Source organism: Asterias rubens, chromosome 22, assembly GCF_902459465.1.
Source record: "Asterias rubens chromosome 22, eAstRub1.3, whole genome shotgun sequence".
NCBI classification, from domain to species: Eukaryota; Metazoa; Echinodermata; class Asteroidea; order Forcipulatida; family Asteriidae; genus Asterias; species Asterias rubens.
The window spans coordinates 4972600-4988793 of record NC_047083.1 but is presented as its reverse complement, the minus strand read 5'-3'; the positions used below and the strand labels follow the sequence as shown (position 1 = coordinate 4988793).

Sequence of the window (16194 nt, the reverse complement as noted above, 5' to 3'; positions counted from 1 at the left end):
TTACATGCAAAATTATTTTCGTCTCACTAACATGGTTTTACTCATTTCTCGAACACTATACAGCACCTCAGCAAGCAATATTTTAAAGGAAGCCTTCTACTATCATTATCTTCAAACTGAGTAAGTTTAATGTAAATCTGTGGACATTGTGTTTTGTGTTAAAAAAGTACCCCGACACTTAAAAGGATCTCCGACTGTAGTACATTATAATCACCATGGCCCAATTTCATAGTCTGCCTTAGCATAAGCATATTTCGCAGGTAAGCAAGAAAATACGGCAGCCATCTAGCGCATTCACCACCGATTCACATTGAATACGTCAATCATTTCTGTATTTAAAGCTACAGAAGGTTAGCATGCCTTTTCGTGTGCTTACAGTTAGCAGCGCTATGAAATGAAATTACACAGTAAGCACAAAATCGACCGTTAAGCAGCTCTATAATAAAACTGGGCCCTAAAACAAACATCACACAAAATAACTTCTCAATGACAACAAAGCTTTTCACAGTCAAGGTTAACAGTTTGTCTCCCCCTTTTATTTTTGTTTTTCCTCAAATAAAACGAATGTCAATACCTAAATTTTGTTTCCATCTTTGTGTGAATTTAACCGGTCATACTGCATAAAAATGACGCACTTTGTGATTTCTCTTGGACCTCCATCGTTCTTAGCCAGGAAACACATGTCATCCCCTCCTACGCTACCAGGGCAGAGGCAGTGGCTGACTCACTGTGGGTGGGAGAAAGAAAAAACAAGAACTTCTTAGCGTGGGGGTTACAGGCTCAGGAAGACATTAAAGGCAGCCAATTTCACAAAACCCTACAATTAATTCTACCTCGAGTTAGGACGAGTAACCCGTCCTAACCTAGGAAGGGCTTAAAGTCACCTGGAAACAGAATTGTTTTTCTTTCAAACATAAGAGTATATGCTTACGAACAATAAAACAATTTTTTTAGTAATTGTTTGTCACGATTTATATGTTGTTTGGGGGGCTGACTCCGCCTACCCCTTTTGTGACGTCAATCGAGGCAGACTTTGCCTGCAATGCGTATAGTAAACACACGTGCAAAATAAGCTTGGGTGATATCGATTTATTTTATTCATGATATATCGCCGACAATATATCGCGATATTCGATATAATCGCGATTAATGAAATTTGACATTATCAGTCTTAAAACTCCAAGTGAAAGTTGTAGAAGAGACAGTCCTAAGAGAGGTGTTCTAATGACCTATTCTTCTGGTTTTACTCCAAACCTATGGGGTGCAAGATGTCTCAGCTAGCAAATACATCGCGATATTTAATCGATATATCGATATATCGTGATTCCACTATCTTCCTTGTTTTTATCTATCAGACAAACGTAACTTTTTCTATTACAGACCCTAATAAGTAACGTACGTCCCCTTTAAGAGCAGATAGATAGCGGGGGTAGAGGGTAGACAAGGGGACAGGAAATTGAACTGGGGAACAGGGAGGTCAACAGGATACTGGAGAGGGAGGGGAAGCAAACAGTTCAAATCAGTGTGAAGGGGAGCTATAGTGTGAAGGGGAGCTATAGTGTGAAGGGGAGCTATAGTGTGAAGGGGAGCTATAGTGTGAAGGTGGACAGGAGTGGGTACTAAGATGGATATGAAGGAAATTAGTAGGGGTCAGGGGTCATATTTTATAATTCCGGTAATCGGTCTAAGAATGCCGAGGTCAACAGGATACTGGAGAGGGAGGGGAAGCAAACAGTTCAAATCAGTGTGAAGGGGAGCTATAGTGTGAAGGGGAGCTATAGTGTGAAGGTGGACAGGAGGCGGTACTAAGATGGATATGAAGGAAATTAGTAGGGGTCAGGGGTCATATTTTATAATTCTTGTAATGGCATTAAGGATGCATCATGTGCAGTGTTGTAGGCACAGTGGCAGGGCGGTGCTGGAAGGGCCTGCCCAGAACTAACAAATTTCGCCCAGCACTCTTGAGCAAAATACAACGTGATGCCGATCACAGATTTCCCCAGATTGCACTTCAGTAATGATGGCCCCATATCTAGAATAACATGATTAATGCTGTTGAGCCGCTTGCCCTTGGTGGACTGAAGTGGATTTAGAAGCCCACCACTAAAATAGGTCTAGCTACAACACTGGATGAGAGTTATAACTGACAACAAATCTGGAACCGAGATAATAACAACCGTATTTATAACGCGCCTTTTGCCAAAGGATACAAAGCGCCAGGTATTATTACTGCAAGGAGTGGGGCGAATTTTGAGATATAAGACCTAATCCTAAAGCACCATGTAATGGTTTACAAGGTGCTGTGGCGCAATATGCTGCCAATCCAGCCAGGAACACCGGGGCGAACCCTTTCTCTTTTCGATAAGTGCACTGGGTTCTTTTACATGCGTTTACACAACACATGGGACCAACGGCTTTATGGGACCAACGTCCATCTGAAGGACGAAGCAATGGTAATGTGTCTTGCTTAAGGACACAAGTGTCACGGCTGGGGATTCGAACCCACACTCGGCTGATCAGAAACACCAGAGTTTGAATTCGGTGCTCTTAACCGCTCGGCCACGACACTTCCAGATCCATATCTCTGGAGGTACATTGAAATGACAGAAATTCCACCTTTTTATCACCCCTGGAGAATACATTCCAAAGAGATTGTGGGAACAGTAGAGAGGTTTTAAAAGCATATGCGGATACAGATACTGGTGAGGATATGATAACCGTATCCGTTCACGTCAGTCGCGTGTTGGATTTTGTTTCGCAAAATATAGGTATGTGTCACTTGAGGGTGCTCGCATTCATCATGAGTGTTTCACCGACAAGCATGACCGATAGAGACCCCATGTTTTATACACTGCATTTTCTCATCGTTTTGTTTGCAAATGACTAACAATTTGTCTATCTATATCGTGCACGATACCAGTGAAAGCAAAAGGGAAATGTTTTTGATCTGGGAAAAAAAGACAACTGAAAGTCTGGAAAACAGTACCCGTTTTTTCTATGATGCGTATGAGCTCCTGTATCCGTTGCAAACTTGTGTGCGAAATACGATAGTCACAGATACGCATCATGTGAACACACAAAGTGTTGACATATCGGTATCTGTTTGTGTATCTGTAGACTTGCAAAACCTCTCTAATATCAATAGCCCGACTCATTTAAAGGAACATGTTGCCTTGGATCGGTCGAGTTGGTCTTTGAAAAGCATTTGTAACCGTTTTGTTAATATAATGCATATGGGTAGAAAGATGTTGTAAACGTAGAATACAATGATCCACACAAACATGCCTCGAATTTGCACGGTTTTACTTTTACCTCGTTGACTAACATGGTCGGCCATTTATGGGAGTCAAATTTTTAACTCCCATAAATGGAAAACCACGCAATTTCGAGGCAAACTTGTGTGGATCATTGTATTCTACTTTTAAAACATCTTTTCAATCAAATGCATTTTATAACAAACGGTTACAAACGCTTTTTATAGACCAACTCGTTCAATCCAAGGCAATGTGTTCCTTTAACTTGGAGAAAAATACAGCCTCTTGATTACCAGATACACTTTGCTTAGACTTTGAAAAGTCTAAATTCAGATAAAAGTCTAAACTATCTCATCTCTATATAGACCATGTGAACTTTGTTTACAATAAGTGTGACCTCGTACATTCTTTGAGTATTCTGGCAGGCACAATACTGCACAGGTGATATTGGGAAAGTTTGAGTCATAATTTCCACATAAATCCAAGAGCTATGAAAGTAAAAGCTGGACAAGTTTTGAGATGTTCCCTTTTTCATCATATCAACAGTTGATAAGAGTAAGACAGTGCAATCTCTATAAAATATAAGCTTTTATATGATTTGTTCCATTGGGCTGTGTACAAATCATGCCTGCAGGAAGTCCAGGCTCTGTGGCTCTTTTGTAAACATGTGGTGTCAGAGGTCACATCGTCTGTAGAATGACATGGGTGGCATGGTTGGCGTGTGCGTAAAGCGCTTGCCTCGCACCAAGGTGACCCCAGTTCGATTCCCGGCCGGGGCCATATGTGTGTTGAGTTGTGCGTTGGTTCTGTGCTGTGCCACGAGGGTTTTCCAGACCATCCGGTTTTCCTCCCTCGGGAAAAATCAAACACTTTCGATCTTGGCTGTGCTCCGTGGTCATATTGGGTTGATGTGGCTGGCAGCCAGAGGCGCCCTTGCATGCCTGCTTCTCAAACACGTTGGAGTTGCGTCCTTCGCAATTCAGCTCTTAGCTGGGAGTAAGGATGATTAGCCCCCAAATTATTATTATTATTATTACTATTATTACTACATAAACTCACTATTTCCAGGTAGGAGCCAGAACTCTTTTGGTCTTGTAGTATCGTGCCAGTCTGTGGATTCTGCTCTCGATGAGAATGAGGCGGAACTTGGAGTCTCTATCCTGAAAAAACGCAACAACAAAGGAACAAGAATATTATGTGAGAACAGGGCTTGAATTTTTGGGGGAAAATCACAAGAACGCAGGGCTTTGTAATTCAACGTTTTCACAGAATTTAAAAAAAATCGTGGCAATGTGTGTTCTCTTAAAATTAAAATCGTTCCGTAGTCACGCAACACATCAAACATGTCTGCGTTCAAGGTGGCTTCAAAACGCGGAGAAAGTTAGCGCTCTAGTCAATATAGCTCTATGGCCTGGAATTACAAGCAGGCCACGGAGGCTTTCGGCCTGGCCTTGGCGCCCTTTCAAAAGTTTCCAATTAAAGGGAAGGTACAGCCAGACTTGTCCAGTCATGAGTTTACTATACTAGCCCAACACTAAAAAAAATGGCCAGGGGAAATCACAGTTCATTGTGTAATGTAATTAGTTGTACTGGCAAATGTTCTCGAAAAGGAGACCAAAAGTTGTATTCAAGCAACATCGATCAAAAAGTCTGCTTGGATGCAATGGAGACGGCGTGTGTTTACGTCTTCAGCGTGCAAAACAAGTCCCCCTGCGCTTGCGTGTTTTTACTTGTAAACCACCAAGAGCACGCTGCGCCGTTAAGCATCAAACATGTACAAACGTGCCTAGGATGTCCTATCCAGGCAATACATATTGCCAAGTCCGTACACTTGGTTTGCATTACTTCAAGGCTTAAAATTTCACTAAAACCGACAGTGTCAATTTTTTCAACGTTAATTTTGATCCTTGAAGTACCGCAAACCAAGTTTACTTTGATGCCTCAAATCCTGTATTAAGCTAGGTACCTTGCGATTTCTCTCCAGATGTTTGCGGACAGCCACAGCCTTCTTGATGAGGCAGTAGAGATCCTCGGGGAGGTTGGGTGCCAGACCTTTAGCCTTCAGGATCCTCAAGATCTTGTTGCCGGTGACGAAACGGACTTGGGCAACACCATGGGAGTCACGCAAGATCACACCTATAGACAAATAATATAGTTAAATAGGAAGATCAGAACTATAAATTTACAGAGTCCAATTTCATAGAGCTGCAAAAAAGGGCACTGGAAATAATGAAAGAAAAAACACAGGTGTTGCACAACTTTTTATTAGACACATAATAAAATGCTTCCGGCCTAAAGTCTATAAATATTTGAGAGAGAAATTTACACTTTCTTAAAAACTATGATACTTCAGAGGGAGCTGTTTCTCACAATGCTGGTTACAAAAACAGTTTTTATGCAAACAATTAGTTTGAGTAATGACTGATAGTGTCCAGGGCCTGTAAGCAGGAATTTATCACTTAAAGGCATTGGACACTATTGTTAATTACTCACACACATTGAACCCACACTCAACTGATCAGAAACACCACAGCTCACGCCCAGTGTGCTTGACCACTAAGCTTGGGCGATATTGCTTTTAGTTTCCCTAGATGTATCATCAAAAAAATATCGCAATATTCGATTATATCGTGACTCATATTTGAACTCTAAAATTCTGATATCTTACGTTGCCAAATTTTAATATTCTGTAAAGATTATAAATCGAGGTATGCATCTGTCGGGTGTACTGTCTTCCCATGGTGTAAAAACCTGGGCCTTTCATTTACACACACATACTGACATAAAGTGTCTTTTGAAGCGTCTATTGCGCATGACTGTTCCCGCCCATTTCATTCTAATTAACCAATAAGCATCCATAATGCACATGTGATGACTTCTGATGGCTTGTGGTTTGTGTTATGATCCCAATGTGGTTTTCATTTCGCAGCACACGGCCGGCTCCACACACAGGGGGAAAATGATACAATTGTATTGCTTCTGTAGTGTCTGTGTGAGACTGCCTGGGCGGCTCAACACACAGGGGGAAAATGATACAATTGTATTACTTATGTAGTGTCTGTGTGAGAGCGCCTGGACGCTAAAGACTTTGATATTGTTTTTTTCAAAGAAACCCTGTCATTTCGGGATCAATTGGGGAATCTTGCGGTTGGTTCTGGGACTTTTTATTTTTTGAAACAGCCCTTTGTGGTTGCAAGACGTCTCAATTAGGGAATACATCGTGATACTTCATCAAATCCACGATTTGCCGATAAATCGATTAACAAAAAATCAAGACGATATGGTAATCGTTTAAGAAATGGTATCGCGATTTTCGATAATATTGAGATATTGCCCAAGCTTATTGACCAGTCGGCCACACCAGATGTAAATATTGTTTTCTTTCTAGACAATATGGCTTACCGATCTGTGACGGGGAGAGACCCTTCTTTGACAGCTTGTAAATCTGTTCTTTGACATCATCTGATGATAGCTTCAACCACTGAAAAAAAAAACAAAAAAAAAAAAAACCATTACCAATATGTTGGAAGTGTTGCTAGAAGCTTTGCATGGTAAGGATAAATAGGAAGAAACTATTACACACATATAGACTGGCAATGAGGTAACTATTGTACGTCTATTCCCCCGAGGGACTTTGAGTGACCAGAGGAGCGACCTATTTCCCAAGGCCGAAGGAAATAGGCCCCTTTTTTGGTCACTCACAGGCCCGAGGGGGAATAGACGCACACTAGTTACCGAATTATGCCAGTCAATATGTGTTTTATAACACAGCTCGGTCTTAAATGTCAAATAAGAACAGAAATCTGGAAAAGATAGAAAGTTTCGTAGTTGCAGTTCACGGTTCAAGTCAAGAGAGGGCGCTGTAACCGGGCACTACTTTCAAAGACTAGTGCCCGTTCGGTACTAGTTTCCGCGAAACGCGCGATCACTAGACTTTGTTAGTTCATCCCACGGGACCGTGTTTCAGCCAACCAGAATACAGAAAAAGGTGTGTTATAAAAATGATTAGTTACCTTGCAGGTACAAATGTGTGTACATCTCTTTTGATGGAGTATTGGCTTGAAAAGAGCTGGTGTGGTCTCCACGTTTCCAACAGTAAACTCTGCTAGTGAGTACTCTAGTCTTCACGAGTAAGCTTGGGCGATATCGATTTGTTTTATTCACGATATATCGCCGACAATATATCGCGATATTCGATATAATCGGGATTAATTAAATTTGACATCATCAGTCTTCAAACTCCAAGTGAAAGTTGTAGAAGAGACAGTCATAGCTTAAGAGAGGTGTTCTAATGACCTATTCTTCTGGTTTTACTCCAAACCTATGGGGTGCAAGATGTCTCAGCTAGCAAATACATTGTGATATTAAATCGATATTGCGATATATCGCGATTATCGCTATTATCGCGATATATCGATATTTCGATTAAAACCAAATTCATCCGATATCGAAATCGTTTCCAAATTAATATCGTGATATCGCCCAAGCTTAGATCATACAGGCTCTTTTCAGAGCCAACACTCCCGAAAAAGAGCTTTACACACGGTTGTACCGGCAAGTTTACAATTCATTTATAGTTTGTTTCTAAATATGTTGGAAATCATTTCTTCCCTTTCATATTCACTTTTATAACTTCACTGCATGTCAAGTGTTGATATGAGCATAACAAAACAGTGACATGTTTCTGCTGGAGGTGACAAGTTTTTGAATGTTGGAAATCATTTTTTCCATTTCATATTCACTTTAACAACTTCACTGCATGTCAAGTGTTTCAGGCCTCAAATTTCCCGGCGGCCACGACGGCCATGGCCGCCGGTGCCCTGCTTACTGGCCGTGGTGCCCCGAGAAAATCTGACATTTTCGCGGCCAAAAAGGCCGTGCCCTTTTTCTCCGATGGCCGCCGTGCCCTTTTTGAGATCAAAATTTATGTTTTGATACACCACCATTCGTCTGTGTGCACATAAAATCAAACACTTACATGTACATTCTATATTAATACACGCACACAGAGCGCGGTCGGTTGAATGCTCATCACACGGAATTTAAACGGACGGCAGCATATCCATGCAGTGCATGTGTGTGTGCACGATGCAGAACGAACGACAAACGTGCATCCATCATAGACATTGTGTACTCGAAGTTTATACACGGGCCGGATGTACTTGCAACGACCATTTGAGAACAATCGCACTGGTACTCATCTTGCAACACGCGTACCCACGCAAGGTTGTCCATGATGGGTACCAGCTAATCACAATTTCGGTTCCATTCGAGGTTGGGCGTCCGCCTATTCCACTGGTATTGTGCTTGTTCACTGGTACTCGTACATGTTTGTGCACGTGGGCCATGTTACGTAAATCACGCATCATGTACATGTACATGAAAGGTACATGTACATGTATGGTACATGTACATGTATGTCCGTTGAATAAATCTCCGCTCTGCACACAGTCAAGTGACAGCTCATTGTTTACGTCCGGCCGTCGCAACAAAATCTCCGCTGCACACAGTTAAGTGACAGTTCATTGTTTACGTCTGGCCATCGCAACAAAAAATGGATGCTTACTTTTACTTCCCATTAATCAATAAAATTAAATACATTTAAAAATACTTGATGTTTTTTTGTTAAAGGAAAGCAAAAGTAATGAAATGGTTCATTAAAATAGCCTTCATGGACCTGAACAGAAATTGTTTCATGATCTTTATTTTTTATGGCCTTGATGCCCTTTTTGAAATTTTAAGTTGGCCTTGGTGCCCTACCCCATGGCCTTGGTGCCCTTTCAAAATTTGACAAATTCAAGGCCAAAGTGGCCTTGCCCTAAAAATCGGGAAATTTGAGGCCTGGTGTTTATATGAGCATAACAAAACAGTGACATGTTTCTGCTGGAGGTGACAAGTTTTTGCAGTACAAGAAATAATGGGTGCAATTGTTTAGCTTCCCTGGGTCTTCCCCGCGGTGCTCACTCGGGTGAGCCCCTGACAAGAGATAAACGAACGACCACTCACCGCTCTCGTAGTGACGTCGTTTACCTGGGGCCAGCCCCCCAAGTGACCCACTCCACAAGCAGGGCACTGGGGGCTGACCCGGGTGAGCCCCTGGAATGATGTCAAAAGCTATTCGAACGCACCGGGGCAGTCCGGGGATGACCCAGGAGAGCTAAACGAACGCACCCATTGTCTGCATAAGCAGCTTTCATGAAATTGGGCAACGTACTTTTAAAGATTCAAGTTGACAACTAACTGTTACTTACTGTTGGTACACTTCGACGGTAAGGTAAGGCCGAAGAGGAGATACCCTTGCTGCAATGAAAGCAAAATAAACAAATCGAAACAAATGTGTTAATAGTTTTCACTAAAAGCAATCTTGTCCTTACATTTTTCAGGTTTGCCTTAAACCTTTAAAGTGACTAGCTTTAAAGCCATTGGACCCTTTCGGTACAGGAAAAAAAAAGTTCACAGATTTACAAATAACTTACAGGGTTTACAGAAGGTAGTGTTAAAGACTTCTCTTGAAATACTATTCCATGAAATGCTTTACTTTTTAAGAAAACAGTAAAACAATATCAATTCTCAATATCGAGGATAACGGATTTGTTTTAAACACATGTCATGACACGGCGAAACGTGCAGTTACAAGGGTGGGTTTTCCCGTTATTTTCTCCCGACTCCGATGACCGATTGCGCCTAAATTTTCACAGGTTTGTTATTTGATATAGAAGTTGTGATACACGAAGTGTGGGCCTTGGACAATACTGTTTACCGAAAGGGTCCAATGGCTTTAATTAGACAGGTCTGGAATTACACGCAAGCCATGGCATCCATGCCCCTAGTCTTGGCCTAGGTGCCCCCTTCAAAAGTTTCTTGTCGACTTGAAGATTTTCAAATGGAACTGCCCTTTGCAATTAATGAAAATAATCCTTCCCTGTCAAGGAGGAAGTTCAAGGCCAGACTAGCTAGACCACCAGTTTTTTAACTAAACATCTTTATTTCATCCAGATCAAAGATATTTAGGGCGAGATACCTCAGTTGGTGGATCCCAGCCACATTTCTGGAGATAGCAGGTTCAAATTCTTCTCTCATTGATTTGTTTTGATCAACCCCAATAATCCATATGCAGACCTGCCAACCTTGTCATTTTTTATTTTTGAGTACCACATTAGCGCAGCGGCATAAACCAGATAGCCCAGTGCACGGCGGCATAACCCACATGTATGTTTTATCTTACGCATAATGATCACTCAGATGTGGGGTGTCTTTGATCTGTTGTTTTTGCACTTGGGGTCGAACAGTTGAACAAAAATGTCCGTTGCTGCAGTTTTAAAACACCGCTATTTATATTGAGCTTTTTGCGTACTTTCTGCATAATGTAGGTATGTGACAAAAAAATTCAAATTCAACATTTTGGCTTAGTTTTAATACCATTGGAAAGAGCTCACAGTAAGCATTACAATGATATAAATTGTTTGGTCATGGGTCAATTATTAAAAAAGTTATGAATATTTTAAGATTTAATTGACGGGCTTAATTTTGTATTGTTTTATAATAGAAAACAAAGAAAACGTGTGACCTTTTTGTGACTTTTCGGAGAGTTCTGAACCAAAAATTGTCATAACTTTTGTAATATCCCACAGATTTTAATAAAACTTTCAGTAAAGAAAGCCTTACTAACACAGAACACTTTGCAACTCTTTTTACTTACTATAAAAGATGGGTTCCTTAATTTTAGTTACTGACATTAAAAAAAGGGATAATTTTCTTAACAAACAAAAACAAAAAATACAAAGTCATGCGACTTGAGGATTTTGTTTTGAACAACATTTTACCCACTTACAATTGAGTAACATGTACATGTATCTTTATGAAAGTATCAAGTCTTCACAGATGAAGTCAACTGCCAGTGTGTATTTCGAAAGGTCAAAGTCTTCTGCATCATCGTCATACAGCTGATCCTCTTTCCAGTACCCGATCCGGTAAGTTCCCCCATTTCTCTTCAACAATTTTTCTACCTTCCCGAAGTACACGGTTTTCTCCTGAGTGTCTTCATCATACCAAATGTGTGAAAGTTTGTGACCCACAATCTTCCCAGCAATGATGTCCTTAACGGTTTGAAGTCTGTCTTCTCCCAAATCCCCAAATTCATTTTGTTTGCTTAAATCCAGTGACCCTGTGTCACAGGATCTGAGTAATCGATCCAGCTTCTGCCTGTCTTTTGTTTTCTGTTTCTGGAGTTTATTAGCCAGCCGTTTACGAATCTCTGCTTGGATTTCTCTACTTTTCTTCCGTCTCTCTTGTCTGTGCTTTCTTCCTAATGTTATTGCCACCTCAATCAGCTTTGCTCTCTTTTCTTCTTCCAGATTGTCGAGAAAATCAACCACCTTATTCTTCTGCGCCCGGATCCTTGACGACAAATAACACATCGTTGCATTGGGGGCACGTTCTTTAGAGGCACTAAACATCCCCATTATTTCCTCGGCATCTATGTTGTGGCATCTTGCAGACTCAGTTTCTGTTCTTAATTTGTCGGTCAAGTCGGTGCCGAAGTACCGCTCATATTGTTTTTCTAGTACACTAACACTTGCAGAGAGACAGGCCCCCATCATTGTCTCAAATAATGGATCATCTGCTGGCTTCTGTTGGAGTTTGCCGAGAGTTTCATCAGTAGACTTGAGTTCATTGCCGAAGAAATCTGTTGTAGTGGACAGCGTGTCAAGTGGGGTGAGGGAAAACTTCTTCATAAGAGCAACAACTTCCTTGACAATGGTGATGCCATCGATGTGACTGATTGGAGACTCACTGGATGTGTAAAACGTGGCCATCCATGGTCCTGAGAGTAATTTTCCGATCAGCCCCAGAATTTGAATTTCAACTTGGGAACAAGGATTCAAGAAATCTTGCCTTATCCCCCCCAGAAGACCACCGCAAGTAACAGTTCCTTCTTCAAACATCTTCAGAAAAAAATCACGATGTGAATGAAGTTTGCCACAGATGTGAAACATTATGTGGAGGCGGTTACCCCTGTATCTTGGAATGAGTCCTCTTGGAAGTCCAGCATTATCCAAGTAGGTTTTAAAACCTTTTGGGTCCCCGCGACCGTCTTTATAACGTAGTTTGTTGACTGCGAGAACAAGTTGGTGACTCAAGGATTCAGTCCCCCATAACTTTTTACCAACATCAGCAGGCTCCATAATTTTTAGCGTTGATCTTGTCTTACTGGCGATGGTATCTAAGGGATGGAGGTGACAGTTGAGCTCGTTAAGGGATTTTCTCCAGGACAGTTCAAGTCGTTGTATTGTAGCATGGTTAACTACAGCTCTGTCAGACATAGTATTTGATATGTTATTTAGTATTTTTTTCTGATTTTCTGAGAAGTTGGTTGAGTAGAACTGGCAGTAAACATCGTTGATGCGTTGAATACTTGCTTCGATGTGTAGTGCGTAATCCTCTGATGTACCACCAGCCAATTGGTCAATATCAAGTATGTGGCAGGTTGTCTGGGTAGTGATATGAACACTATTGACGTGGACACCTTCTTGAGTCGTTGCATCAAAACCAAGAGTGATATTTTGATTTTGAAGAAGAATTTCAGCAGCTTGAAAATCAGAAATGACTCCTAACTCCCTGGTCATCATCTCTACAGTGTTTCGGTGTGGAACTTTGTCAAGAATAACTCCAGACCGTCTCGCAAACTGTTGAATCAGAGTTGGTACGTTTTTTGTTGGAACATGATTAACTACTGCATCATACACCAACATCCTCATTTCTGGGGAATACACTTTGCCTTCCTTCTGTAATTTACTTTCCCCAAGCTGCAATGACTCGACTGTCTCTTGTAAACAAAGGTTTTCATTCTCCAAGGCTATTATAGTTGAAGTTTTCACATTGACTTCATCCTGCAGTTTCTGGAATTCGACATCATCAGTAGCTTCAGAGGAGCATCTCTTCTTGTTCACATTTTGTAGTCGTTTGTTGTTTCGCCTTGAATTTTTTAGTTTTTTCTTTGTTTCAGCCAGCTCCTTTGCCAACACCGTCTTTGAAAACTGTACTCTGAGGCGTTTTATTTTGTTGTCCTTCTTTTTTAGTGAAAGGTCTTTGCGGGTTATTACCTGGTTTAGATATTTTACTTTATGCAGACTTTGGTAGTTGATTTCATGTCGCAATTTTGCAATCTTATTTTTGTACTTAAGCTTCATGGTACTCCTTGTCTGGGAAAGATACTCCAATCTTTTTTTCAGCTTCAATTTCCTGGGAGTAAGAAGCCCTTGACGTGGAGAGGAGCGATTAGACGAAGATGATCTTGGTGTCTTTGGCAGCTGGGGATCAATAGACTGTTCTGAAGTTCCAGGCTGGGGGCGGGGCTCAAGCTGTGCTGAAGTTCCAGGCTGGGGGTCAAGCTGTTGTGATGTTCCAGGCTGGGGGTCAAGCTGTTGTGATGTTCCAGGCTGGGGGTCAAGCTGTTGTGATGTTCCAGGCTGGGGGTCAAGCTGTTGTGATGTTCCAGGCTGGGGATCAAGCTGTTGTGATGTTCCAGGCTGGGGGTCAAGCTGTTGTGATGTTCCAGGCTGAGGCTGAACCTCCTTTGGACCTGAAATTTGAATAATTTACAAACCTTTGTTACTACAATGTATAATAAAATGACATTTGGGTTGAAAGTTTGAAGATTTAAGTTTGGGCTTGACAATTGAAAAGATTCAAAAATAAACTCACCACAGTGCAAGTCAGAAAACATGTGATGTCAATATTATTATAATATACAGATAATCACCACAAAGGAAAACTCAGTAGGACAAAGAGAACAAATAATAAAAAATCACTTGTGTGTGCATTGTCACAATTTAATTTTGTTTTGTTAATTTCCATGGTAGGCCTATGTATAAAACATTTAAGATTCTCAATGATTTTATTATTTCACGTCGTTCGCAAAACAAGTTAGAAAGACACTTACTGTCAAAATGTTCTAGCTTGGAGGTCTCTGGCTCAGGATCTTCATTGACAGGATTGAACAATTGGTTGCAAAGGGATGCGTATTTCTCCATTTCAGAATCACGCCTTAAATTCTTGAACTTCTTTGCTTGGGTCAGAAGAGATTGAAGCTGGCTGAGATTAATGACACATGATGGAAGTTTTTTCATCACTGCCTTTATAGTCATTGTCCTAGAGCTGTCATTTATGATGTACTGAAGAAGTACATGGCCATTCTTGAAATTCTTCAGTTCTTCAGGGAAGATGCTAAAATTATCTGTCAAGTATTGGCGTATCTTGCCAACCTTTGCTGGCAATGCCAGTTTCCTTTTCTTTGGTGGCATTATTGTCGCCTATCACAAACCCTATAAACAAAATAAAAAGCAGAATGTAAAAATGATAAATTATATAAATTTATAAGGACTGGCATTTACACAAGAGTCAATACTTTATATTAAAAAAAAAAAAAAAAAAAAAAAATTTTTTTTTTTTTTTTTTTTTGCGGCGAGGAAGTGGAATTTTTCTTTAATTAAATCAATTATTTCATAACCTGTTTATTAAAACACTAATTAAAATTAAAAACAATCTAAAAAAAAAACGCGAAATGACCTTAAAACCACACAACATGAAGGTTAAGCAATACACCGTCGAAAAAAAAGGCAGCCTGGGTTTGTAAACATTGGCACTGACCAATCACATTGCCGAGATTTGGTCACGTGACGTCAGGATCGCTTATGTCATTTTTCTCTACTGAAAAACCACCCTTACAAATCCATAATCATCGGTGTCTGTGAGGCATAATTTACACTTTTTTTTCGTAAAGTCAATGGGAAACATCCCTAAGTCTCATTTAAGAATGATTTTAGAGCCTAAAAGTAGTTTAAAAGGAAGTGACAGTATTTTACAACAAGCATCCGGCAGTATGAAATCCGGCCATTTTAAAAAATTTCGCCACTGACACAACATTTTGCGGCCGGTAAAAATTAAAGTGGGGGTTATCAGAATCACTTCAAATTCACAGTAAGTATAGACGAACATATGAACAAACAATGAGTATAGGTTTTAAAACAAACAAAGCTTACCTTCGGATAACGAATCGATGACTTTGACGACCCAAAACTTTCACGGATTTTTTTTTTCACTTTTACAACTCGGATCGAAAAAATTCGAAGACGCTGATAGACAGGAACATGTGTACTACGTCATCAACACATGTGCAGTAAGTATGCTCTTAAAATACGACTACTACCCTCAAACTGATGACGCGATTTACTACGCGGCCGGTCAATGAACGATCAGTTCGGGGGTGCACGGAGCTACGCACGGGATCCCCGGATTGTCACGTACCTACATAATGTCTCGTACCATCGTACTCAGAGGTGAAAATGCGTATAGGTTGGCAGGTCTGGGGATGCTATGGAATCAACACTGAAACTGGCTAGCCCGGACCACCTGGAGAGACCTAAAGAAAGTTTTTAACTAGCCTTTTGCAGTTTTGATCAGCCGACCACCGTGAAGTTTGGTTCATACTTCAACTGCGAATGCGAATGTTTACATCACAAATTTGCAACTACCAATTTGTATCAGTTGATTTGTGCGCAATTCTTACATTTTGGTTTTGTTTTGTTAAAAAGAAATGGGTTTTGTCAAAAAGAAATGGGTGTGAATAGCGCCCTCTTTAGTCAGATTCACCGATTTCCATGGCATGTGTGCAGAAAATGAACCCACACGGAACAAATCCAAAAGTTAAATGTACAATTAATGACCTTTCTGCAACTCAAATTCATCCAAATCTCTACAATGTTACACTGCAATACTTACAAATCAGTAAATTGGATAATATTTTGAAATTTTGTTTATGTAACAGTAAGAAATTACAAGGATATTCTACGAACCCTGGTGCGTGCATGCGACCCATGATGGCTGATTTTGTGGAAAGGCCGTATCACGTGATCAAGAACATAAAATTTCACGCAAATCC

At 40.6% G+C, this 16194-nt stretch overlaps 2 protein-coding genes across 2 annotated transcripts; both read right to left on the bottom strand.

Moving 5' to 3' along the window:
• Positions 1–499: 499 nt before the first annotated feature.
• On the bottom strand, positions 500–16180 carry LOC117305047 (40S ribosomal protein S13). The gene is made up of 6 exons (XM_033789754.1): positions 16109–16180; positions 9506–9554; positions 6657–6735; positions 5221–5390; positions 4314–4414; positions 500–727 (listed from the first exon to the last, which is right to left on the bottom strand). The coding sequence occupies exons 1-6, from the start codon at positions 16129–16131 to the stop codon at positions 694–696; spliced, it is 456 nt and encodes a 151-aa protein (XP_033645645.1). The 5' UTR covers positions 16132–16180; the 3' UTR covers positions 500–693.
• Positions 11081–14605, bottom strand: LOC117305046. The gene is made up of 2 exons (XM_033789753.1): positions 14197–14605; positions 11081–13836 (listed from the first exon to the last, which is right to left on the bottom strand). Exons 1-2 carry the CDS (start codon positions 14555–14557, stop codon positions 11111–11113), a joined length of 3087 nt encoding a protein of 1028 aa, XP_033645644.1. The 5' UTR covers positions 14558–14605; the 3' UTR covers positions 11081–11110.
• Positions 16181–16194: the final 14 nt, after the last annotated feature.

Excerpts from the sequence above, each read along its gene's own strand:
- LOC117305046 (XM_033789753.1), bottom strand. The coding sequence starts at position 14,557 with ATGCCACCAAAGAAAAGGAAACTGGCATTGCCAGCAAAGGTTGGCAAG. Across the intron at positions 13,837-14,196 it reads CAAGCTAGAACATTTTGACA|GTCCAAAGGAGGTTCAGCCT; the intron begins GTAAGTGTCTTT and ends TTCAAATTTCAG.
- LOC117305047 (XM_033789754.1), bottom strand. The coding sequence starts at position 16,131 with ATGGGTCGCATGCACGCACCAGG. Across the intron at positions 6,736-9,505 it reads ACCGTCGAAGTGTACCAACA|TGGTTGAAGCTATCATCAGA; the intron begins GTAAGTAACAGT and ends TTTTTTTTTCAG. Across the intron at positions 5,391-6,656 it reads TCTCTCCCCGTCACAGATCG|GTGTGATCTTGCGTGACTCC; the intron begins GTAAGCCATATT and ends ATTTGTCTATAG.